Raw genomic sequence first — 20,461 nt, forward strand, 5'->3', positions numbered from 1 at the left:
CACCGTCAACCACACCTTCATGTATTACTGCAGTCTAATTTAGAATTCTTAATTGAATCAAATGCTATATATATGTTATTCGAATCTCAATGGTTTATTGTGTTAGTGTGTTGGACATAAAATATGGTGAGTGGAGAGTTTAGATGGACTGCATTGTTATAAAAGCACAACAACAGATCCAACTGTAAATGAACTTTATTGCATTCACAGAACTACAGGCATGTTAAAAAAGCATATCAAAGTTACATCATGTTGTGTTCATGTTATTCATCTTTCAGATGTCGATTTTTCTCAATGTTAATCAAACTCATATCATATCTTCTCTTCTCACGCTTTGCATCAGAATTTGAATGTGAGGAGAGAATTCCCTCTAGTGGACATGTTGCTTCTGTTCAGTGTCACATGTCTAACTTCAGTTCAATCAATCCAGGGTTGTATTCACAAGGGACGAAATGAAAGCCGATGTAGATGGACCACCTGAACATAAGATACGTTTTCCGTTGTGAATTGTTTTGCTACTGTGTACTAATGTACTGTCGCTGGGCAAAAAAAAATACAGTCTTCAGGTACTGTAACTACTTATATAATACATAATTATTAATACATAATTATAATTATTATTATTATTTTCTCTTTGTGCAGTAATTACATACATTTTCCTCACAATGGGTTTACTGCTTTTGGTACCTTAAAACTTATGAAAACAGTTTACATCGTAGATCATGAAAGAACGCAGATTAGTCTCCCCATCAATTATGATTTTCATTTGTTTAAAGATTGTAGTATTTAAAATCAACAATTGACAATATTTACAAAACATTCAGTGTAACATCTTTCTCACTGCCCTATATTTAATGAACAGTATCAAGGTGCGCGATTTGAACAGGAATTTCACCTTGCGAAATATACCCAGAAATATCATACAAAATGATATTCTGCATTTTACATGTTTTATCTGGACAAAGTAAAAATGCTTTAATCTCAATGACATCCTTAATAACAAAGTCACATGTGCGGAGTAGGCCTCAAGCAGGCATATCTATATGCTGAAAACAGGAAGTTGTCTGTTTTTTGTTCCTATTATCAAATCACTTGACATATCACTTCATACAGACAGGAGTCCTCTCTCATCTTGGCATATTACACTACGAAATAACATGTCTTATTTTTGTTAGAATTGGCAAATAGTCATAACTTTACACACAGACATCTCAAGCCACCATAGTAGATCTGAGCAAAAATCAACAACAACAAAAAATATAAAAAAGCCCTGAATAGTTCCATGCAGGCTGGCACAGAGATAGGTTAATCATATCTGTATCTACAGTGCCAACTGCCAAGTATGCACTTAAGCAAGAAGGAACAGATACTGTAGAAGAGTTGGAAGGAATTGTGGGAGGTGTAGTCTTGTTGTGGGCGGCATTCACCTCAAGTTGCCACAATACAACAACAGAAGTCTCAGTCAATATGTAACGCCATCACCAGCAACATGATCGCAGTAAAACATTGTGTGAACTGAAACGATCATTATATAAATATCAGACAATTGCTGCCCCTACCACGACACAAAATGTTTTGAAATGTTTTTCCAAAGTGATCATAATCAACCACCAGGTGAAGATGTTTACGTTACCTTGAAACTAATACCAATTCTCTCTGATTAATAATTGACTCTAGTCCATTGTTTTTCGTGTTTACTGTTGCGTTCCATTAAACTGACTTCATGGAGGCGAGCCTGGGCAAGACATATACATAGATCAGAATTTTCCACCAGCAGAAAAAGGAAGGACAAAACAAAAGAAACTGCTGCGGTAGAACTATTGAAGCAACAGGCTGGCTGTTGGTAACAAGGTTGGTTAATGTTACAATAAGCTCCAGAGATTACACAAAGTCAAGTCAAAGGTTGACTTCAAAATGGCACCCTATTCCTTCTAGTCAAAAGTAATGTACTATTTAGCATAACATTTCTTCTCATACACATTGTAGCAGAATCAAAGCCCAGGGAGAATAGTGGCAGGCACAGCAGTATCTATAGAAACCTGATGATCAACAAATCTTTGGTCAAATGAAACATGTCGTATTGCACTGTACAGTCTTGCGAAACCTCAGAGGCGAAACTAGTTGAACTTCATCTTTTTTCTTTAAAGTGCTGTGTACACTCATGAACAATGTTCCCTCTACGCTGCGCATGTGCAGCTCCCCGGGACTGATATGCAGAAGACATATCAGCCCTGTGCGAGACTGAACTTTACTCAACTTTCTAGAGTTTTCCCCGTTAGTTAACACTATCAGCGTTTCCCTTTACTGTGGGAATTGTGATCGAATCAACGCAATATCAGCCACTTTCAATACAACATACCGAAACAAAACAAACTATGCAAGACTTACTATGCACAACTAAATATATAAGAGATTTTGTTGTAGGCAAAACGCATCAGAGTAGGATTCTATTGCATTGACAGGCAGACTCAGGCTTGTACTCTACACAGACCAGTGCACCATAACCAGCTGCAGTAGGCCTATCTGCAAATAGACCATTGCCATATATAGATCTGTGCCATTCACTTTGAACTGGACTGTTTTTACAGCATGAGCGGTTGTGAGTAGATCAAAGCGAGAGCTATATGTAACGACGTGTGCACATTTGTGCATTTGTTCACTAGACGTGTGCACATTTGTACATTTGTTCACTAGTTAGTGAGTTATTAGCCCAGTTATTGATAATTTGTAGTCAGTACCAACGGATCAGGAACCATGCTAGGAAATCACATGGAACGATTTCACCCTCGTAGGGGCAAGCAAAGTGTTCACTTTGATGGTTTTTTTGGGGGGGGTGATTGCTTCCTACAAGAACACAAAACGTGTGCATTTCAGTCTTGAATAAGCTAAGAAGCCAATAGGCAGAGGGTAGCATAATTTGTCTCATTCTCTGTAATAATGGTATGGGAATAATGATGCAAGTGGTTTCTTGCATCACACAACACAACAACATTTTCAGTCACCTCCTTGTTTGAAGGACAAGTGGATAAACAGGTTACTGTCAAGCCCTACATGTTTTTTTCAAAAGTCTCATGGAATGTAGGCCCACATTGAACACCTCACATTGGCTGCTACTGTAGGCTGAATGATTGAACAGCTATTTCCATGTTATAATGATATGGGATGCATTTTCTCCATTGTTTATTATGGTAGGCCACTCTGGTAGACCTACATTATGATCAAATAGCCACAGTAGCCTACTTGACCACTGTTAAAACTAACTTAAAGCAGGTACAGCCTCGGTGTTCACAGTAAACCCGCACCGGAAGTTGCACAGATTTTCACAATATTCAAATTTGCGCTCAGCAGACCTGAGTTTTAACAATCATGCTGGTAGAATCTACAGTATACCTACACCATGGCAACTCTGTATATAACCATTCATGTTAGGCTTTTAAACATAGGCTGTTAAAGAGTTATATAATTTGTAATCAACCACAGTGCTTAAAGGCTGGTATCCTCAGTAGATTATGAAGAAACAAATGCCTCGAATCAGAATGACCTGAGTGCCAAAGTGACTGTCACCGAACACTTAACAGGAAACAGTCCATCAAAAGACAGTGATGGTGACAAGCCCCTTATTGATCGTCAAGGTAACAGTCCCTTCCAGAGACTGCCAGTTAACAAATCAGTTCCTGTCACTGTTTAGACCTGGCGACAGGGAGACAGAGAGAGAGAGAGAGAGAGCGAAAGAGAGTGAGAGTGAAAGAGAAAGAGAGAGACAGACAGAGAAGGTGAGAGAGAGAGAGAGAGAGAGAGAGAGAGAGAGAGAGAGAGAGAGAGAGAGAGAGAGAGAGAGAGAGAGAGAGAGAGAGAGAGAGAGAGAGAGAGAGAGAGAGAGAGAGAGAGAGAGAGAAAGAGAGAGAGAGAGATAGAGAGAATGATAGAGAAAGAGCATATTGTTACAAAATAATAGAGAGTAAAAACAGGAGACACTTCACTAATCATTACAAGGAGCAAGAGCAGCATGTAAACTACAAGATAACTACAAGGTTAACTACAGGATACTCAATCATTTAAAAGAAAAACATGTCCCCTATGAAGCTATGATGCTGAATAGAAAGATAGCTATTCTAAATACAGTAGATGTAGATACAATATGTTTGAGATAGATATATTCATTAGATTTACAATATAAATATAGATATATTAATTGTAGATTGAACACGTGGACACAGTACCTTCTGCCTCAACATCTTGATCATGCCTGGTATCTGTTTGGTGGCCACCTAAAAAAGAAAAACACTAAGTGAGAAGCTGATCTGTGACATATTGTGGAGGAATGTCATCGAACATTTAAATCTCCAGATGAGCATTGCCTCCTCCAAAGTTCAGTAGAATTAATAGGCAGAAAGAGAAAAGTTAGTCAAGACAGCAAGTCTTTCCTCTCAGTGCAGGTAGGCCCATATTTCACCCAGTATTACATAATAGTATGACCCAAATAAATAATCTCCCTTCACCACAGCCATGCAGCTAAACTACCTTATTTAGAAAAGGGGTGAGTCAATTCTTAAGATTTCCCCATGAGAACAATGGTAAAGCAAAGCCATTATCATCGCCAACTGGTTTGGTAAACAATTAGTAATCATCCGGCCTCCATTTTATACTCCACTTGTGACGGAAGAAACACTACCCTTTGACCTACATTCAATCACCCTAGTAGTCATGTTTAATAGGATAGCTAAGTCAGATACTGTGTGTTCAGCATATCAGATATTATACAGTGACAGATACAGGGACGGACTGGGACCAGAAATCTAACAAACAGGCAATAATGTCTAACACACAGGCCCATTTTTGCGCCTGGAGGGCCCAACACCTGCCCTGGACTGAGAGGACAGATACTGTATGTACAGCATATAAGACAATGTAAACAAAGTTTCTCCCTCTGAAGCTACAGTAAAGAGGAACTGATAGAGGATGTGGTTAGTGAGGAGATTTGGAAGGGTGAGAACAGACAGACATGTGTTATGGGTGAGTGGCCACAGTTTCACAGTTTTACTGACCAAGGCTGAGTGGCTAGTTTCACAAACCAAAATCATGTGAATGCTAGCCTGGTCAAATATCTGTTTGTACTACTCTTGCCAACTCCATAGCTCATTGTCAAGACAAAGATGTTAGGCATGACAATGAGTGACAAGGGGTTGACATGATAGCCTGAGTGCCAGTCTGTTTGGGCTATGTGAATGCATTACGGAGTGTTGCTTTTGCCTTGAAAATGTAATCATTTTCATTTGTTGAGTTATAATTTTGATCAAATATTCAAAATATGATGTAGGTCATTATAAAGTATATGTATTGCTTTTACAGTGACTTCTGTGAACTGTCTAGGAAAGATGGGAAACCATAAACTCAAAGTGACAAATTAAAATGACATATACTGAATATTGAAGGACATACTCATTAATGGGAAGGTGGACTGCCTTCGAGCTCCTGTCAAAATCGACACAAAACCTACTATTACAATTTAGCTTAAAACAAATTCAATAAAAAAGATCATCATTAAACCAGAAGCGATGCTGATGAACAATAAATAGCCTACAAGTGCAGTTAATGCTTAATCCATTAATAGATTAACACTAAATAGCCTACAAGTGCAGTTAATGCTTAATCCATGAACAGATTATAGTTTTATTACAATATTATACACTGAGTATACAAAACATTAAGGACACCTGCTCTTTCCATGAAATAGACTGACCAGGTGAATCCAGGTGAAAGCTATGACCCTTATTCATTGATTGGCTGAGTTACCAGACAGCATTACAGGTTGTGTAATCCCCCATGCAAAGCCAAAATGGATGGCTGCCAGAGCATGCAGGCTTGGCAGAGGCAGGGCCACTGTACAGGTTCATCTAGCACCAGCTAGCATGACAAACAGATACATGATCAGATACATGAGTATGACAATTAATGTACTTACGTTGGGCAGAGCGCCTCTTAAATAACAGCAGTGCAGCAAGGAGTCCAATGATCAGAGATCCTATGACTACAACCGGGGTTAGCCATTTGGTAGTGGACACAATACCCAAGTGGTCAGCTTTACTACCTGGACAGACAAAATTGACATAAATTGGGAGTTACAAAATCAATAGGCAATTCATATCAAGTCGAGAGAAAAAGGTTAGTTGTGCTTGGGTCAAAGTCAGTATCAGGGCATTTCACGCACACAGACTTGAGCTCTGTTCAAATCTGCATGCATCTTAATAACCTTTTACTGCAGTGGGCTAAATCAAGGTCACACAGAGAGATTATTAGTCTTAAACAAATATTGAAGACTGAAATATAACAAAACCTTTTGACATAGAAACACTGGATTTGTAAAAAAAAAAAAAAAAAAAAAAAAGGAAAATATTCATAACATTCCACCCATGAGGCCAGAGAGGGCCCTTTTGGTCATTGACTGCAATAATGGGCTACTTTACTTCCCATTGCTAATTTGTTTTGACATTAGATGCATCCTTTGTCTTGGAAAATGCCCAGCCAGGCTAAAGAACAACAGCTGGAGGACCACTTGTAGTCCTAAAACCCGGAAATTAGTTACTCTTGGTTTGTTCAGCCATTCCTATGGTGAAAATGAATGGGGAAAGAATATGGTTTTGAGATAAACGCCGAAAATAAGGTCAGAGGTTAACAAAGGTTTTGGAGATTTTATACATTTTGTTCTATGAGATACTATCAGTCAGTTAACATGACCTTTATGAATTATGAAGCCTTTATGTGCTTTATTAAATTACATAAAGGCTTCAAAATTCACAAAAAGTTATGCTAACTGATGAAGATTATCTCGTAGAACAAAACATATAAGATCTCCTAAGCCTTTGCTTACCACAGACCTTATTTTTGGCGTTTATCCAAAACCCCTACAAAAACTCCATTCGTTTCCCCATAGGTTTCGTCCAACAAACCATTGGGGGAGTTAGTGCCTACAAAAAGATGCCATTACTACTGCTATCTATTGTTTCTTACCCAAATCAAATCAAGACAAGCATTTTCCTTTTTTTTCCAGTTTCAAGGAAGATGTTCAGTCAGATTTGGGAGCATGTTACGGCCTGACCTACTCCACTCCTCAGTGACATGTTGTTCTCTCATTATAAGGCTGACTTTTATTGCGTTCAGAAATGTGATAAAGACGTCGTAAAAAAAGGCAAATGTTAATAAAGGTAGACTAGATTAAGGCTGAATTGTTTTACAATTATCAGGATCAGGATGAGGGAATACGAGAGACTGGCAGGTTTTGGACTTGACCCTGCTTTTACAAAGGATGACATCACCAACATATTCATACCCATAGGTAGCAGGCACGGCAGCACGTACCTAAGTCTCGCGGCGCAAACTGGATCACAAATGATGCCATCCCCTCCTCGGCACCATTGACATTGAGCACTTTGCACGTGTAGTTTGTGTAACTGGATGTAGCCTTCAGCACTGTGAATTTACTGGAGAGGCTGAACAGTCCATCGTCAGTCTCTTTGGCCACCAGTTCAGCACTGCGCGTCCAATTGCTGCCAAACTGGTCAAACCACCAGATCAACCCTGTCTGGTGCCCGCCTGTAGAGTTGCAGAAAATGGTCACATCTGTGTTCTCTTTGATGTTGGTCTCAGGGATGGAGCTCATGGTTGGAGTCTTGTACTTAGCTGGAAGAGAGAGAGGAAGGGAAAAATATATTATGCATGTGGTTGATATACGCTACATCAGTAGTTATACAACGTCAGTGGGTAAACATTGTCCAGACGGACTTTGCACCTTTTCAACGTCAATCCAATGGTTATGACTTGGAATGAGATTACCGTAGGAGTGATTTTAGTCAACTGGAATTACCTTTCTTCTATCTCTATTACATGTTCTAATTTGGTCTGGGTACACTGTGATTGCATACAATGGGCAGAAAGAAAATATGGAGGCTAGTTGTGGAAATTCCCACTGGTACTATCGTGTGCCATTTGAGCACTGTCATTCTGAAACAGAAAGTAACAATGCTCCTGCTGTGCTGTCCAATCACACACTTACAAATAGATCTGAACTCCCCCTGAGAATATTCCAGAATTAACATCCTTATCAACTTTGTATCATAACTGTATGGAAGTGCTTTCTCAGAATTGAAAAGCCTGTCCAGCTATATTTCACAATTCTATCCTCGATGCAAGTCTTAGTGGTTGTATGGTTGCGTGTGTGTGTGCGTGTGTATGTGTGTGTGTGTGACAACATTGAAAGTTGAATAGAACTTCATTCCAAAGCATTTCAGCGTATGGGCATCATAACCTATGAGCCGAGACACATTTAAAAAACATGTTCTCTATTCTTCTATTGCCCTCCAAGCTTGGCTGAATATCTCACATATTTAGTTTGCTCCTTTCATGAACCTGTGTTGAAAAATGTGTATATTTTCCTAAAATCACACTTGGTTGAACTGTAGACATTCTACGACTCACCTGTGACACTGAGGCTGATTGTAGCTGTAGTATCACCACGGTCTGTGTTCACCATGCATTCATACACCCCCTTGTCGGCCATCTTGGTATTTGTCAACAACAAGGACACATTCATATTATTCTTGTTCCAGGACGGCTCAGCAAATGTAAACCCAGGGGTTAGGTCCATTTTATCTCTATGGTATTCCAACAAATTAGCATCATCTTTAGCAGCAGCTCCCATTCTCTTCCAGGTCACCGTTTTGATGGTCACATTCTCAACCATAGGTTTGACAATGCACCCTAGAATTAACTGCTGACCATAAACCCCATGGTATTCTGTTTTACACTCCAGTTTGACAAATGCTGTTAGTAAAATATCAGAGAAAAAAAATGACATTAATACAAGAGAGAATTACTGTTTTAATAGTCAGTTTTATCATGTGGCCAAACTTATTGAACTTTTTGTTAAAAAAAACAATATACAGTTCTCCCTAACCACAGAGAAAGGTAACAATCAGCTGAAAGCTATTTTTGTATATAACCATTATTATGGAATTCATGGCACAACTTACACTTACAGGAATTTCCAGCTCTGATACAGGCTAAATGGATCGCAAAAAACAGGAAGCTGGTAGCTGAAGTCATCTTTGGATTCCTGAGTAGGAAGAGAGAAATGTACAATGACAACACTTGTCACAACAGTATGAGGCAAGTCTCTAGACCCCGTGAGGTAGCTTTATACACTGTCTGTCACTCAAAATGGCTCCGGACTGCAAAAAAAGCAACAGAAAGCAGCTCCCTAGCTGAGGCTAGTCAGAGTCTTCACAAGGATCCAGTCTACCACCACAAGGGCAGAGCATCTACCAGGCAGTCAGTCTACAACATTCGCAGAGTACGACCCTGCCTCACACAGGAAGCGGCGCAGGTCCTAATCCAGGCACTTGTCATCTCCCGTCTGGATTACTGCAACTCGCTGTTGGCTGGGCTCCCTGCCTGTGCGATTAAACCCCTACAACTCATCCAGAACGCCGCAGCCCGTCTGGTGTTCAACCTTCCCAAGTTCTCTCACGTCACCCCGCTCCTCCGCTCTCTCCACTGGCTTCCAGTTGAAGCTCGCATCCGCTACAAGACCATGGTGCTTGCCTACGGAGCTGTGAGGGGAACGGCACCTCCGTACCTTCAGGCTCTGATCAGGCCCTACACCCAAACAAGGGCACTGCGTTCATCCACCTCTGGCCTGCTCGCCTCCCTACCTCTGAGGAAGTACAGCTCCCGCTCAGCCCAGTCAAAACTGTTCGCTGCTCTGGCACCCCAATGGTGGAACAAACTCCCCCACGACGCCAGGTCAGCGGAATCAATCACCACCTTCCGGAGACACCTGAAACCCCACCTCTTTAAGGAATACCTAGGATAGGATAAAGTAATCCTTCTAACCCCCCCCCCCCCCCCCTTAGAGTTAGATGCACTATTGTAAAGTGGTTGTTCCACTGGACATCATAAGGTGAATGCACCAACTTGTAAGTCGCTCTGGATAAGAGCGTCTGCTAAATGACTTAAATGTAAATGTAAATGTAAGTTTAAATTCAGCTTGTAATAGATCATTCTGTCAGATTAAGCCTCACTTTAAAATGTTGGTTGTTGATTCATATGTGTTCTTGTTTTGATGGCTGTGGCATTTTTATTGTGATTACACACTAATGGTTCTTGTGTTAAGGGATGACACAGAAGCATCTGGCTCTGAGCAAGACAGTGAGCCAGAGCTGCCAGGAATGTCACCGGGCCGATCCCAACTGCATCAACCACCAGATATGCTGTTCCAAAAGGAACCAATGGTAGGCCAGGCCTATACTTTAAACTACGCATTTTAGCTAGCAGCTGTTAGTATCTAATCTTGTGGCTCCCTTAATTATACATTTCCATAGAGATATGACATTGTTTCATGTGTATTTCAAGATCCAGATCCTGTACAGCCGTGTTTGAAAACATTTCCCAGAACTCAGCATGGTACTAGGAAAAGGGCTTTCAACAGCTCCTGGTATAAGGACAATTCATGGATTGAATATTCTGTAAATCAATATTTTATTTATTGTTTCGCCTGTAGGCAGCTTTTCTTTGCCCAATACACATGAATCTGCCTTCACATCACCGTCAGGTTTTTGTAACTGGAAAAATGTGCTGTTTAAAGATTCTGGGTTTAAGCTCCATTTGAAGGCAGAGCATCATATCAATGCTATGTATGCTTGGAATCAGTATAAAAGGGCTATTGACAGCAACTCATCAATGTTAGATGTCAGAAATGAGAACCGAAAAAAGAAAGTGGAGGAAAACTGTACTTACATTAAAACAACTGCAGATGTGCTCCTATTAACTGCCACTCAAAATATAGTGCAGAGAGGTCATCGAGAGTCTGATGACTCTCACAACAAGGGTAATGTTTTGACAATCTTAGAAGAAACAGCAAAGCGTGACCGTCTCAAAGAGAAAAAGATGAATGCATGTGGCAATGCTAAGTTGCCACCAAATCCAGAAGGAAGCCACCAAATCCAGAAGGAAGTTCTTGAGGGCTTAGATGAGACGGTACAAAGTGAAATAATAAGAGAAGTAAAAGAAAGTTACGTTTTTAGTGTAATTGCAGATGAAACCAAAGATTTGAAGAAAAAAGAACAAATGTCTTTAGTTGTGAGGTTCAATTACAAAGGGGCCATCCACGAAAGCTTTTTACACTTTCAGTCAGCTGAAAGCTTAGATGCAGCAGGGCTCACAAAAATGATAATTGATTGCCTTGAAAAACATGGTCTGGACTACAGAAATAATCTTGTGGGGCAAGGCTATGACGGTGCATCCGTCATGAGCGGAAAGCATTCTGGTGTGTCTGCACGGATTAAAAACAGTGCAAGATTTGCATTCTGTGTCCACTGTAATGCACATTGTTTGAATTTCGTTCTTGTAAATGCTGTAAAATCAGTGCCTGAGGCAGTTCACTTTTTTGCTCTCCTGCAGAGGCTTTATAACTCTGTATCTGGGTCGTACGTTCATCTCAAGTGGCTTGTAGTTCAGAAAGAGTTGTATCCACAACAGCAGCCCAGGGGACTACAGAGACTTACGGATGTAAGGTGGGCATGCAGATACATGGCATGCCGTAATCTGAGGGACAGGCTTCCAGCAGTTCTGAGAGTGCTACAGGATATCACACTTGAAAATAGTGGTGATAGATCAGTGGAGGCAAGGGGCCTTCTTTCTCAGATTGATTTACATGTCATAGGGCTTTTGGTTACCTTTTGTAAAGTGCTTGGTGATGCCAAATGTCTTTCTGACATGCTCCAATCAAGCTCTCTTGACCCAGCATGACCTGTGGATCTAGTAGGTGCCCTTACAGACACATTACAGGACTACAGAAGTGAGGGTTACTTTGGAGAACTATGGAAAGAGGTTGAAGAGATTGCAGAGCACTGCAAAATAAGTGTACAAACAGTGTGCAAAAGACAGCTTACGATTTCATGACTCATTGTTGAAGAGCACCGTAGGACAGAAAAATAGTGACCAAAGTGATGGTGAGAGCTTCCAAAGAGCTATCTTTTATCAGGTGCTTGACAGTCTCACAGCTGAGCTGCAGAGGCGTTTTTCAAAGAAGAATTGCGAGATAATGCAAGGGGTCCAGTCTTTCAACCCAAAGAGTACAACATTCTTGATTGAGGAGCCTGTTTGCCTTTGTTCAGACCTTTGAGTCAGATTTAGAGGACCTCAAACATGAGGTTCATCAAACCAAGCGGCTTCTTGATAGGAGAGAGAAAAGTGGAAGGGACAGACCGTCTACTCTCCTTGACTTTGTTGTGTTTCTAGAACCTTCTAGAACCTTCCATGAGCTATTTTGACTTTGTAAGATTTCTGTTGTTACACCAGTCAGCAGTGCTTCTTGCGAGAGAAGGTTCTCAGCTGTAAAACTGAATAAAACCCACCTTAGGACAACAATGGTTGATGACAGGTTAAGTCTGAATAGGTCTATCGGACAATTTTCTTGGGCCACTATAACTATATCTATTTTGCCAATTGGATTGGTCCCCTCTACCACACGGAACCCCACTAATCTACCGACGGAAACGCACAAGGTGGCTAAAAACAGACCTCCATCCTCTGCCAGCTTGCTACCCATGGCCCGGCTAGCTGTCTGAATCGCCGTGACCCCAACCAACCTCACTACTCCCTCGGCTAAGCATGCCTCTCTTTAATGTCAATATGCCTTGTCCATTCCTGTTCTGGTTAGTGTTTATTGGCTTATTTCACTGTAGAGCCTCTAGCCCTGCTCATTATACCTTATCCAACATTTCAGTTCCACCACCCACACATGCGATGACATCACCTGGTTTCAACAATATCTCTCTCATCATCACTCAATGCCTAGGTTTACCTCCACTGTATTCACATCCTACCATACCTTTGTCTGTACATTATACCTTGAAGCTATTTTATCGTTTTATTCACTCTTTAGCCCACTCTGCCAACCCGGATGTCCTAGCCGTGTCTGAATCCTGGCTTAGGAAAAACCACCAAAAACTCTGAAATCTCCATCCCTAACTAAAAAATGTTCAGACAAGATAGAACGTCCAAAGGGGGCGGTGTTGCAATCTACTGCAGAGATAGCCTGCAGAGTTCTGTCCTACTATCCAGGTCTGTACCCAAACAATTTGAACTTCTACTTTTAAAAACCCACCTCTCTAAAAACAAGTCTCTCACTGTTGCCGCCTGCTATAGACCACCCTCTGCCCCCAGCTGTGCTCTGGACACCATATGTGAACTGATTGCCCCCCATCTATCTTCAGAGCTCGTGCTGCTAGGTGACCTAAACTGGGACATGCTTAACACCCCAGCCATCCTATAATCTAAGCTTGATGACCTCAATCTCACACAAATGATCAATGAACCTACCAGGGACCACCCCAAAGCCGTAAACACTGGCACCCTCATAGATATCATCCTAACCAACTTGCCCTCTAAATACACCTCTGCTGTTTTCAACCAAGATCTCAGCGATCACTGCCTCATTGCCTACATCCGTAATGGGTCAGCGGTCAAACGACCTCCACTCATCACTGTCAAACGCTCCCTGAAACACTTCAGCGAGCAGGCCTTTCTAATCGACCTGGCCAGGGTATCCTGGAAGGATATTGATCTCGTCCCGTCAGTAGAGGATGCCTGGTTATTTTTTTTAAATGCCTTCCTCACCATCTTAAATAAGCATGCCCCTTTCAAGATATTTAGAACCAGAACTGGTTCTCTCCAGACCTGACTGCCCTTAACCAACACAAAAACATCCTATGGCGTTCTGCATTAGCATCGAACAGCCCCCGTGATATGCAACTTTTCAGGGAAGTTAGAAAACAATATACACAAGCAGTTAGGAAAGCCAAGCAGAAATTTGCTTCCTGCAACACAAACTCCAAAAAAGTTCTGGAACACTGTAAAGTCCATTGAGAATAAGAACACCTTCTCCCAGCTGCCCACTGCACTGAGGATAGGAAACTCTGTCACCACCGATAAATCCACTATAATTGAGAATTTCAATAAGCATTTTTCTACGGCTGGCCATGCTTTCCACCTTGCTACCGCTACCCCGGTCAACAGCACTGCACCCCCCACAGCAACTCGCCCAAGCCTTCCCCATTTCTCCTTCTCCCAAATCCAGTCAGCTGATGTTCTGAAAGAGCTGCAAAATCTGGACCCCTACAAATCAGCCGGGCTAGACAATCTGGACCCTTTCTTTCTAAAATTATCTGCCGAAATTGTTGCAACCCGTATTACTAGCCTGTTCAACTTCTCTTTCGTGTCGTCTGAGATTCCCAAAGATTGGAAAGCAGCTGCGGTCATCCCCCTCTTCAAAGGGGGGGACACTCTTGACCCAAACTGCTTCAGACCTATATCTATCCTACCCTGCCTTTCTAAGGTCTTCGAAAGCCAAGTCAACAAACAGATTACCGACCATTTCGAATCCCACCGCACCTTCACCGCTATGCAATCTGGTTTCAGAGCTGGTCATGGGTGCACCTCAGCCACGCTCAAGGTCCTAAACGGTATCTTAACCGCCATCGATAAGAAACAATACTGTGCAGCCGTATTCATTGACCTGGCCAAGGCTTTCGGCTCTGTCAATCACCACATCCTCATCGGCAGACTCGATAGCCTTGGTTTCTCAAATGATTGCCTCGCCTGGTTCACCAACTACTTCTCTGATAGAGTTCAGTGTGTCAAATCGGAGGGCCTGTTGTCCGGGCCTCTGGCAGTCTATGGGGGTGCCACAGGGTTCAATTCTTGGGCCGACTCTCTTCTCTGTATACATCAATGATGTCGCTCTTGCTGCTGGTGAGTCTCTGATCCACCTCTACGCAGATGACACCATTCTGTATACTTCTGGCCCTTCTTTGGACACTGTGTTAACAACCCTCCAGACGAGCTTCAATGCCATACAACTCTCCTTCCGTGACCTCCAACTGCTCTTAAATACAAGTAAAACTAAATGCATGCTCTTCAACCGATCACTGCCTGCACCTGCCCGCCCGTCCAGCATCACTACTCTGGACGGTTCTGACTTAGAATATGTGGACAACTACAACTACCTAGGTGTCTGGTTAGACTGTAAACTCTCCTTCCAGACTCACATCAAACATCTCCAATCCAAAGTTAAATCTAGAATTGGCTTCCTATTTCGCAACAAAGCATCCTTCACTCATGCTGCCAAACATACCCTCGTAAAACTGACCGTCCTACCGATCCTCGACTTCGGCGATGTCATTTACAAAATAGCCTCCAATACCCTACTCAATAAATTGGATGCAGTCTATCACAGTGCCATCTGTTTTGTCACCAAAGCCCCATATACTACCCACCACTGCGACCTGTACGCTCTCGTTAGCTGGCCCTCGCTTCATACTCATCGCCAAACCCACTGGCTCCAGGTCATCTACAAGACCCTGCTTGGTAAAGTCCCCCCTTATCTCAGCTCGCTGGTCACCATAGCAGCACCCACCTGTAGCACGCGCTCCAGCAGGTATATCTCTCTGGTCACCCCTAAAGCCAATTCCTCCTTTGGCCGCCTCTCCTTCCAGTTCTCTGCTGCCAATGACTGGAACGAACTACAACAATCTCTGAAACTGGAAACACTTATCTCCCTCACTAGCTTTAAGCACCAGCTGTCAGAGCAGCTCACAGATTACTGCACCTGTACATAGCCCATCTATAATTTAGCCCAAACAACTACCTGTTCCCCTACTGTATTTATTTATTTAGCTCCTTTGCACCCCATTATTTCTATTTCTACTTTACACATTCTTCCACTGCAAATCTACCATTCCAGTGTTTTACTTGCTATATTGTATTTACTTTGCCACCATGGCCTTTTTTTGCCTTTACCTCCCTTATCTCACCTCATTTGCTCACATTGTATATAGACTTATTTTTCTACTGTATTATTGACTGTATGTTTGTTTTACTCCATGTGTAACTCTGTGTTGTTGTATGTGTCGAACTGCTTTGCTTTATCTTGGCCAGGTCGCAATTGTAAATGAGAACTTGTTCTCAACTTGCCTACCTGGTTAAATAAAGGGTAAATAAAAAAATAAAAAGTCACCTCAGAATTCTCCGTGTTGAGTCAAGGAGGGCACGCTCCCTCAACATGGATGACTTTGTGAAACATTTTGCCAGTTCTCACCAGATCCGCAAAATTATGCTGTTTTAAATCTACCTAGGATAATTTGGCACTTAGGCTGGTCATGATTAAAACCTGCACTGTGTACTAGCTAGTACACTGGCATTCTAACATTATAAATCCAAAGGGTATGATGTCACACAGATTTCATTTGGTCTTGATTAGGCCAATTCCAAAACTTGTCTTTGCTATTAGTTAACATAATATATATTAGCATAAATATGATACTGCACGTTTGTAATATTGATGGAAACCAAAATGATTTTCATTTTTCAAGTCCATTTCTGCTTGATACCTGGTATGTCAAATTGCAGTGTGTTTTTTTTGTAAATTTCCTTTTTTGTAAATAAACTATGCAATTTATTTAACACACAAATGCTATCTTATCTCCAGGGTGCTTTATTTTCTGAAAATATTTTGATGTTCAACACATATAGACCCAGATGATATATTCATGAAAACAGAGTGATCCAAGTCTCTCCAGTATGTGAGTACAGTACAGTGTGTGTGTGTGAGAGAGAGAAATAAAGAAATGGATCTGCAGTTCTGAGGTAGAGACACTGACTATTCATAGTATGTTAAAAAATTCTACTGAGGTAACCCTTTTGGACCACACTATCTGCCACATTGAAGAACTCTGGGTTAAGTGAATTATCATTTACATTTACATTTAAGTCATTTAGCAGACGCTCTTATCCAGAGCGACTTACAAATTGGAAAGTTCATACATATTCATCCTGGTCCCCCCGTGGGGAATGAACCCACAACCCTGGCGTTGCAAGCGCCATGCTCTACCAACTGAGCCACACGGGACCACGGGACCACTGACCACAGGCAGTATTCTGGTCTCATCATTACTTCTATGCACATGTTCCAACTCCAAACCATCTGAACGTGACCTCGACGTTACTCTGGACCCTTGGATTGAACCATGTTCAGGTGTTTGAGTCATGAGGGAGGGTGTGGCAAAGGTGAATAACACCTTATATCAAATGTGTGCATAATTATTAGGCAGCTGCATTAACACAGGTAAAACGGACACCACTTCAAGTCAGGCGCCAGCGAGGTGGAGGAGGGGTACTGGTACGGGCTGCTATCATTAAGGATGAGGTAGTTGGACCTTTTCGGCTTGAAGATGGACTGAAACTCAACTCCCTACTGCAGTGGTGCAGGAAGACCCTGATCTTTATGCTCCATCGCCTGCATCCAAGTACTCCACTGCTTGGCTAGCCAGCAAGGGCCTCAAAGATGCCTGAATAATGACCTGGCCGCCCTTCCTCACCTGACTTAAATCCTAGTGAGAACGTATGGGCCCTTCTCAAACGTGAGATTTACAGTCAGGGAAGAACATACTCCTCTTTGAACAGCCTTCGGGGGGCTGTGGGCTCAGCGAAAGGTGACCGTGAACAGATCATCTGGAGGTCTGACAGACTCCATGGATGAAAGCCTCATAACAGTTATTTATAGTTATTATCACTTCTACCTCTAATCAGCAATCATAGGATTCATTCATGCTCCTTAACCGCCAGGTTAGGGTTACACACTCATTTTCTGTCATGGTCTATGGACCCCCTGAAGTAGCCTTGCCCCCCCCCCCCCCCCCCGGCCACACCATGTAGAAAACTCTAGCTCCGCCACTGTTTGTAAGGAAATTAAAAGTCATGGAAATTTCTTTCATAATTGTTGTTAACGTAATTCATGAAAGCACACTTTTAAATATGATCAATCAATTAAAAAACGACATATCAGCCATTATCGGAATGACCCTTCAGTGCATGTCTGTGGTGTGTGCCAGTGTGAGTGGTCCATTGCCCGAGGAGAGAGAGCGAGACATTTCAGCAGCAGGTATAAAATAATGACGGATTAACTAGATCACCAATTTAAAACATAACTTGTAGCAGTTATCTCGCTAGTTAACTATCGCTATCTAAGCATTAGTTCCGTTGTTGCCTTTCCACCCGCACTGTCGAGCCTAAATAGATCTGCACTGTTGGAAAACGGGAATTCTCCTCAATTAAACAGTAGCCATGTAATTGCGACAACGTAACAAAAATATTTGAAGAATAGCCTAATTGACAAATAACTTGCTGTGCATAGATCTCCCCCGAAACATGAATATTTATGCCGTATATATAAACATGTCTAGTTAGATACCTTTGAAGTAGCCTACCTTATCCATTTGATCCCTGATTTATTGAATGAGGGAATTCTTTTATAAAGACAAAAGTATTTGGTTGTAATGTTGAAAAAGCCAGGAGCTCTCCAGATGGAGGGTTAACCACATGTTGACATGTGATTAACAGTGCAGTTCTATGTGGGGGGCTAAGTGCCTTGGTCAAGGGCACAACGGCAGGAGGTGGTAGGTCTACATATCCTCATTGCTTCTAGAGCCAATGCAGCTGAAGAATAGGAATAAACAGCTGCAATGGGAGAATAAGGGATTTTCTTTTCTCCCTAGTGACGCATAAAATAGGCCTACGGATGCTCAGATGTATGGAACAATCGAGAGACAAATGTGCAGTACCCTCCTCTTCAATTTTTTCTTTAGCAGTCTTTGTACTCCACCTGGTCTTTGATAGTACTGTATATATTTTTTTAATGACATATTTGTCATTGTGATATATAGAGTGTACTGCCTTGCACCTTTGCGTTCCCAGATGGTTGTGATGCAATTATCAATTCCTTTTTTAATAAACTAGACATTGTATGGGTGTAATGTTAATAGAAAACATTTTTTATCTGGAGTAAACCAACCAGTTATTGAATACATTTTGCAGTAGAATCGCAGTTGAGTAAAGGGGAAGTAAAGGAGAAGGAAGTTCTATAACTATAATTCAGTTTATGGACTCAGCACTTCACGTGGTTGTGGTTTGGGGGAAAAAACGAACAAGCAATTCCATATAGTATACTTGACATGTGGAGAAAGCGCCAAAATGTATGATAACACAAAAGGACTCCGAACTTTCTCTTTTACTGTGCAAATAGATAAGAGGTGGTATAGCCTGTTCGACTAGGGAAAGTCCACCATGTATTTTGAGGGTAATATTAGCTCTAAGCAAAGAAACATTACTAGTAACCGTACCTCAAAAATCTACTCCTCGTGAAGGATAGCCTAACGTTACCCATAATGGTTTTGAGTAGCCACTGTCAGTTGCATATAACTCACAACAACCCACATGCAGGCAACCTAGTTATTCTCGAATCCTCCATGTAGTGTACTGTAGGCAGGGTCAACTTTTAAAAAGTTGCACATACAAATAATTGTGTCTCGAACACACTAACATTTATTTTTCAAATTTATAAAACAATATCAATGAGCAACAATTAAGAATATTTACTCAGAAAAACAAAACAGTCTACAGACAAGGAAAACGTAAAAATCTTACCTCGCAAACCCCTACAGGCTGTTGACGTTTAGAAGGTGTCGAAAGATCTGATAAAGATTGCAAAATTGACATGCAACAGGCTGTTTCGCTACTTTCGCTTTCGCTATTACGTGTCAATTGACGTGTCAATTACTGTACGTGCCTTCAGAAAGTATTGACACCCCTTTAATTCCTAGGTACAAATCTGTCGTTCTGCCCCTGAACAGGCAGTTAACCCACTGTTCCTAGGCCGTCATTGAAAATAAGAATTTGTTCTTAACTGACTTGCCTGGTAAAAATGTATTTTTTAAAAACACACAAATCACCATAATGTCAAAGTGGAATTATACTTTTCGAAATTTTGACAAATAAATTAATAAAAAATGAAAAGATGAAATGTCTTGAGTCAATAAGTATTCAACCCCTTTGTTAAGGTAAGCTTAAATACATCCAGGAGTAAAAATGTGCTTAACAAGTCACATAACAAGTTGCATGGACTCACTCTGTGTGCAGTAATACTGTTTAACTGAGGAGGGATTAACAACATTGTAGTTACTCTCCACAATATTAACCTAATTGGCTGAGTGAAAAGAAAGAAGCCTGTACAGAATAAAAAATATTCCAAAACATGAATCCTGTTTACAACAAGGCACCAAAGTCATACTGCAAAGAATGTGGCAAAGCAATTCACTTTTTGTCTTGAATACAAAGTGTTATCTTTGGGCAAATCCAATACAACACATTACTGAGTACCACTCTCCATATTTTGAAGCATAGGGATGGCTTTATCATGTTATGGTATGTTTGTAGTCGTTAAGGACTGGAGAGTTTTTCAGGATAGAAAGTAAATGGAATGGCGCCAAGCACAGGCAAAATCCTAGAGGAAAACCTGTTTCACTCTGCTTTCAGAATGACAATAATCTAAAACACAAGGCAAAATCTACAC

At 41.3% G+C, this 20,461-nt stretch overlaps 1 protein-coding gene across 7 annotated transcripts; it reads right to left on the reverse strand.

Moving 5' to 3' along the window:
• Positions 1–177: 177 nt before the first annotated feature.
• LOC139567700 (CD276 antigen homolog) lies at positions 178–19,635 on the reverse strand. 7 transcript variants are annotated; one of them, XM_071389126.1, is made up of 8 exons: positions 19,537–19,635; positions 9,033–9,109; positions 8,473–8,817; positions 7,357–7,677; positions 5,963–6,088; positions 5,440–5,472; positions 4,221–4,268; positions 178–3,690 (listed from the first exon to the last, which is right to left on the reverse strand). In XM_071389126.1, exons 2-8 carry the CDS (start codon positions 9,097–9,099, stop codon positions 3,668–3,670), a joined length of 963 nt encoding a protein of 320 aa, XP_071245227.1. In that variant the 5' UTR covers positions 9,100–9,109; positions 19,537–19,635; the 3' UTR covers positions 178–3,667. The 7 variants fall into 7 exon arrangements, with proteins under 7 accessions (XP_071245227.1, XP_071245226.1, XP_071245230.1 ...); XM_071389125.1 differs by having other exon boundaries at positions 9,027–9,109; XM_071389129.1 differs by having other exon boundaries at positions 8,473–8,554; positions 9,027–9,109; positions 19,537–19,571.
• Positions 19,636–20,461: the final 826 nt, after the last annotated feature.

This window comes from Salvelinus alpinus, chromosome 2 (genome assembly GCF_045679555.1).
Source record: "Salvelinus alpinus chromosome 2, SLU_Salpinus.1, whole genome shotgun sequence".
Lineage (NCBI taxonomy): Eukaryota > Metazoa > Chordata > Actinopteri > Salmoniformes > Salmonidae > Salvelinus > Salvelinus alpinus.

Bases quoted from the DNA above. Each gene is read 5' to 3' on its own strand.
- LOC139567700 (XM_071389125.1), bottom strand. From the start codon at position 9,099: ATGACTTCAGCTACCAGCTTCCTGTTTTTTGCGATCCATTTAGCCTGT. The intron at 8,818-9,026 runs GTAAGTTGTGCC...TTTTACTAACAG, and splicing joins AGCTGGAAATTCCTGTAAGT to CATTTGTCAAACTGGAGTGT. The intron at 3,691-4,220 runs GTACTGTGTCCA...CCCTGTCGCCAG, and splicing joins TCAAGATGTTGAGGCAGAAG to GTCTAAACAGTGACAGGAAC.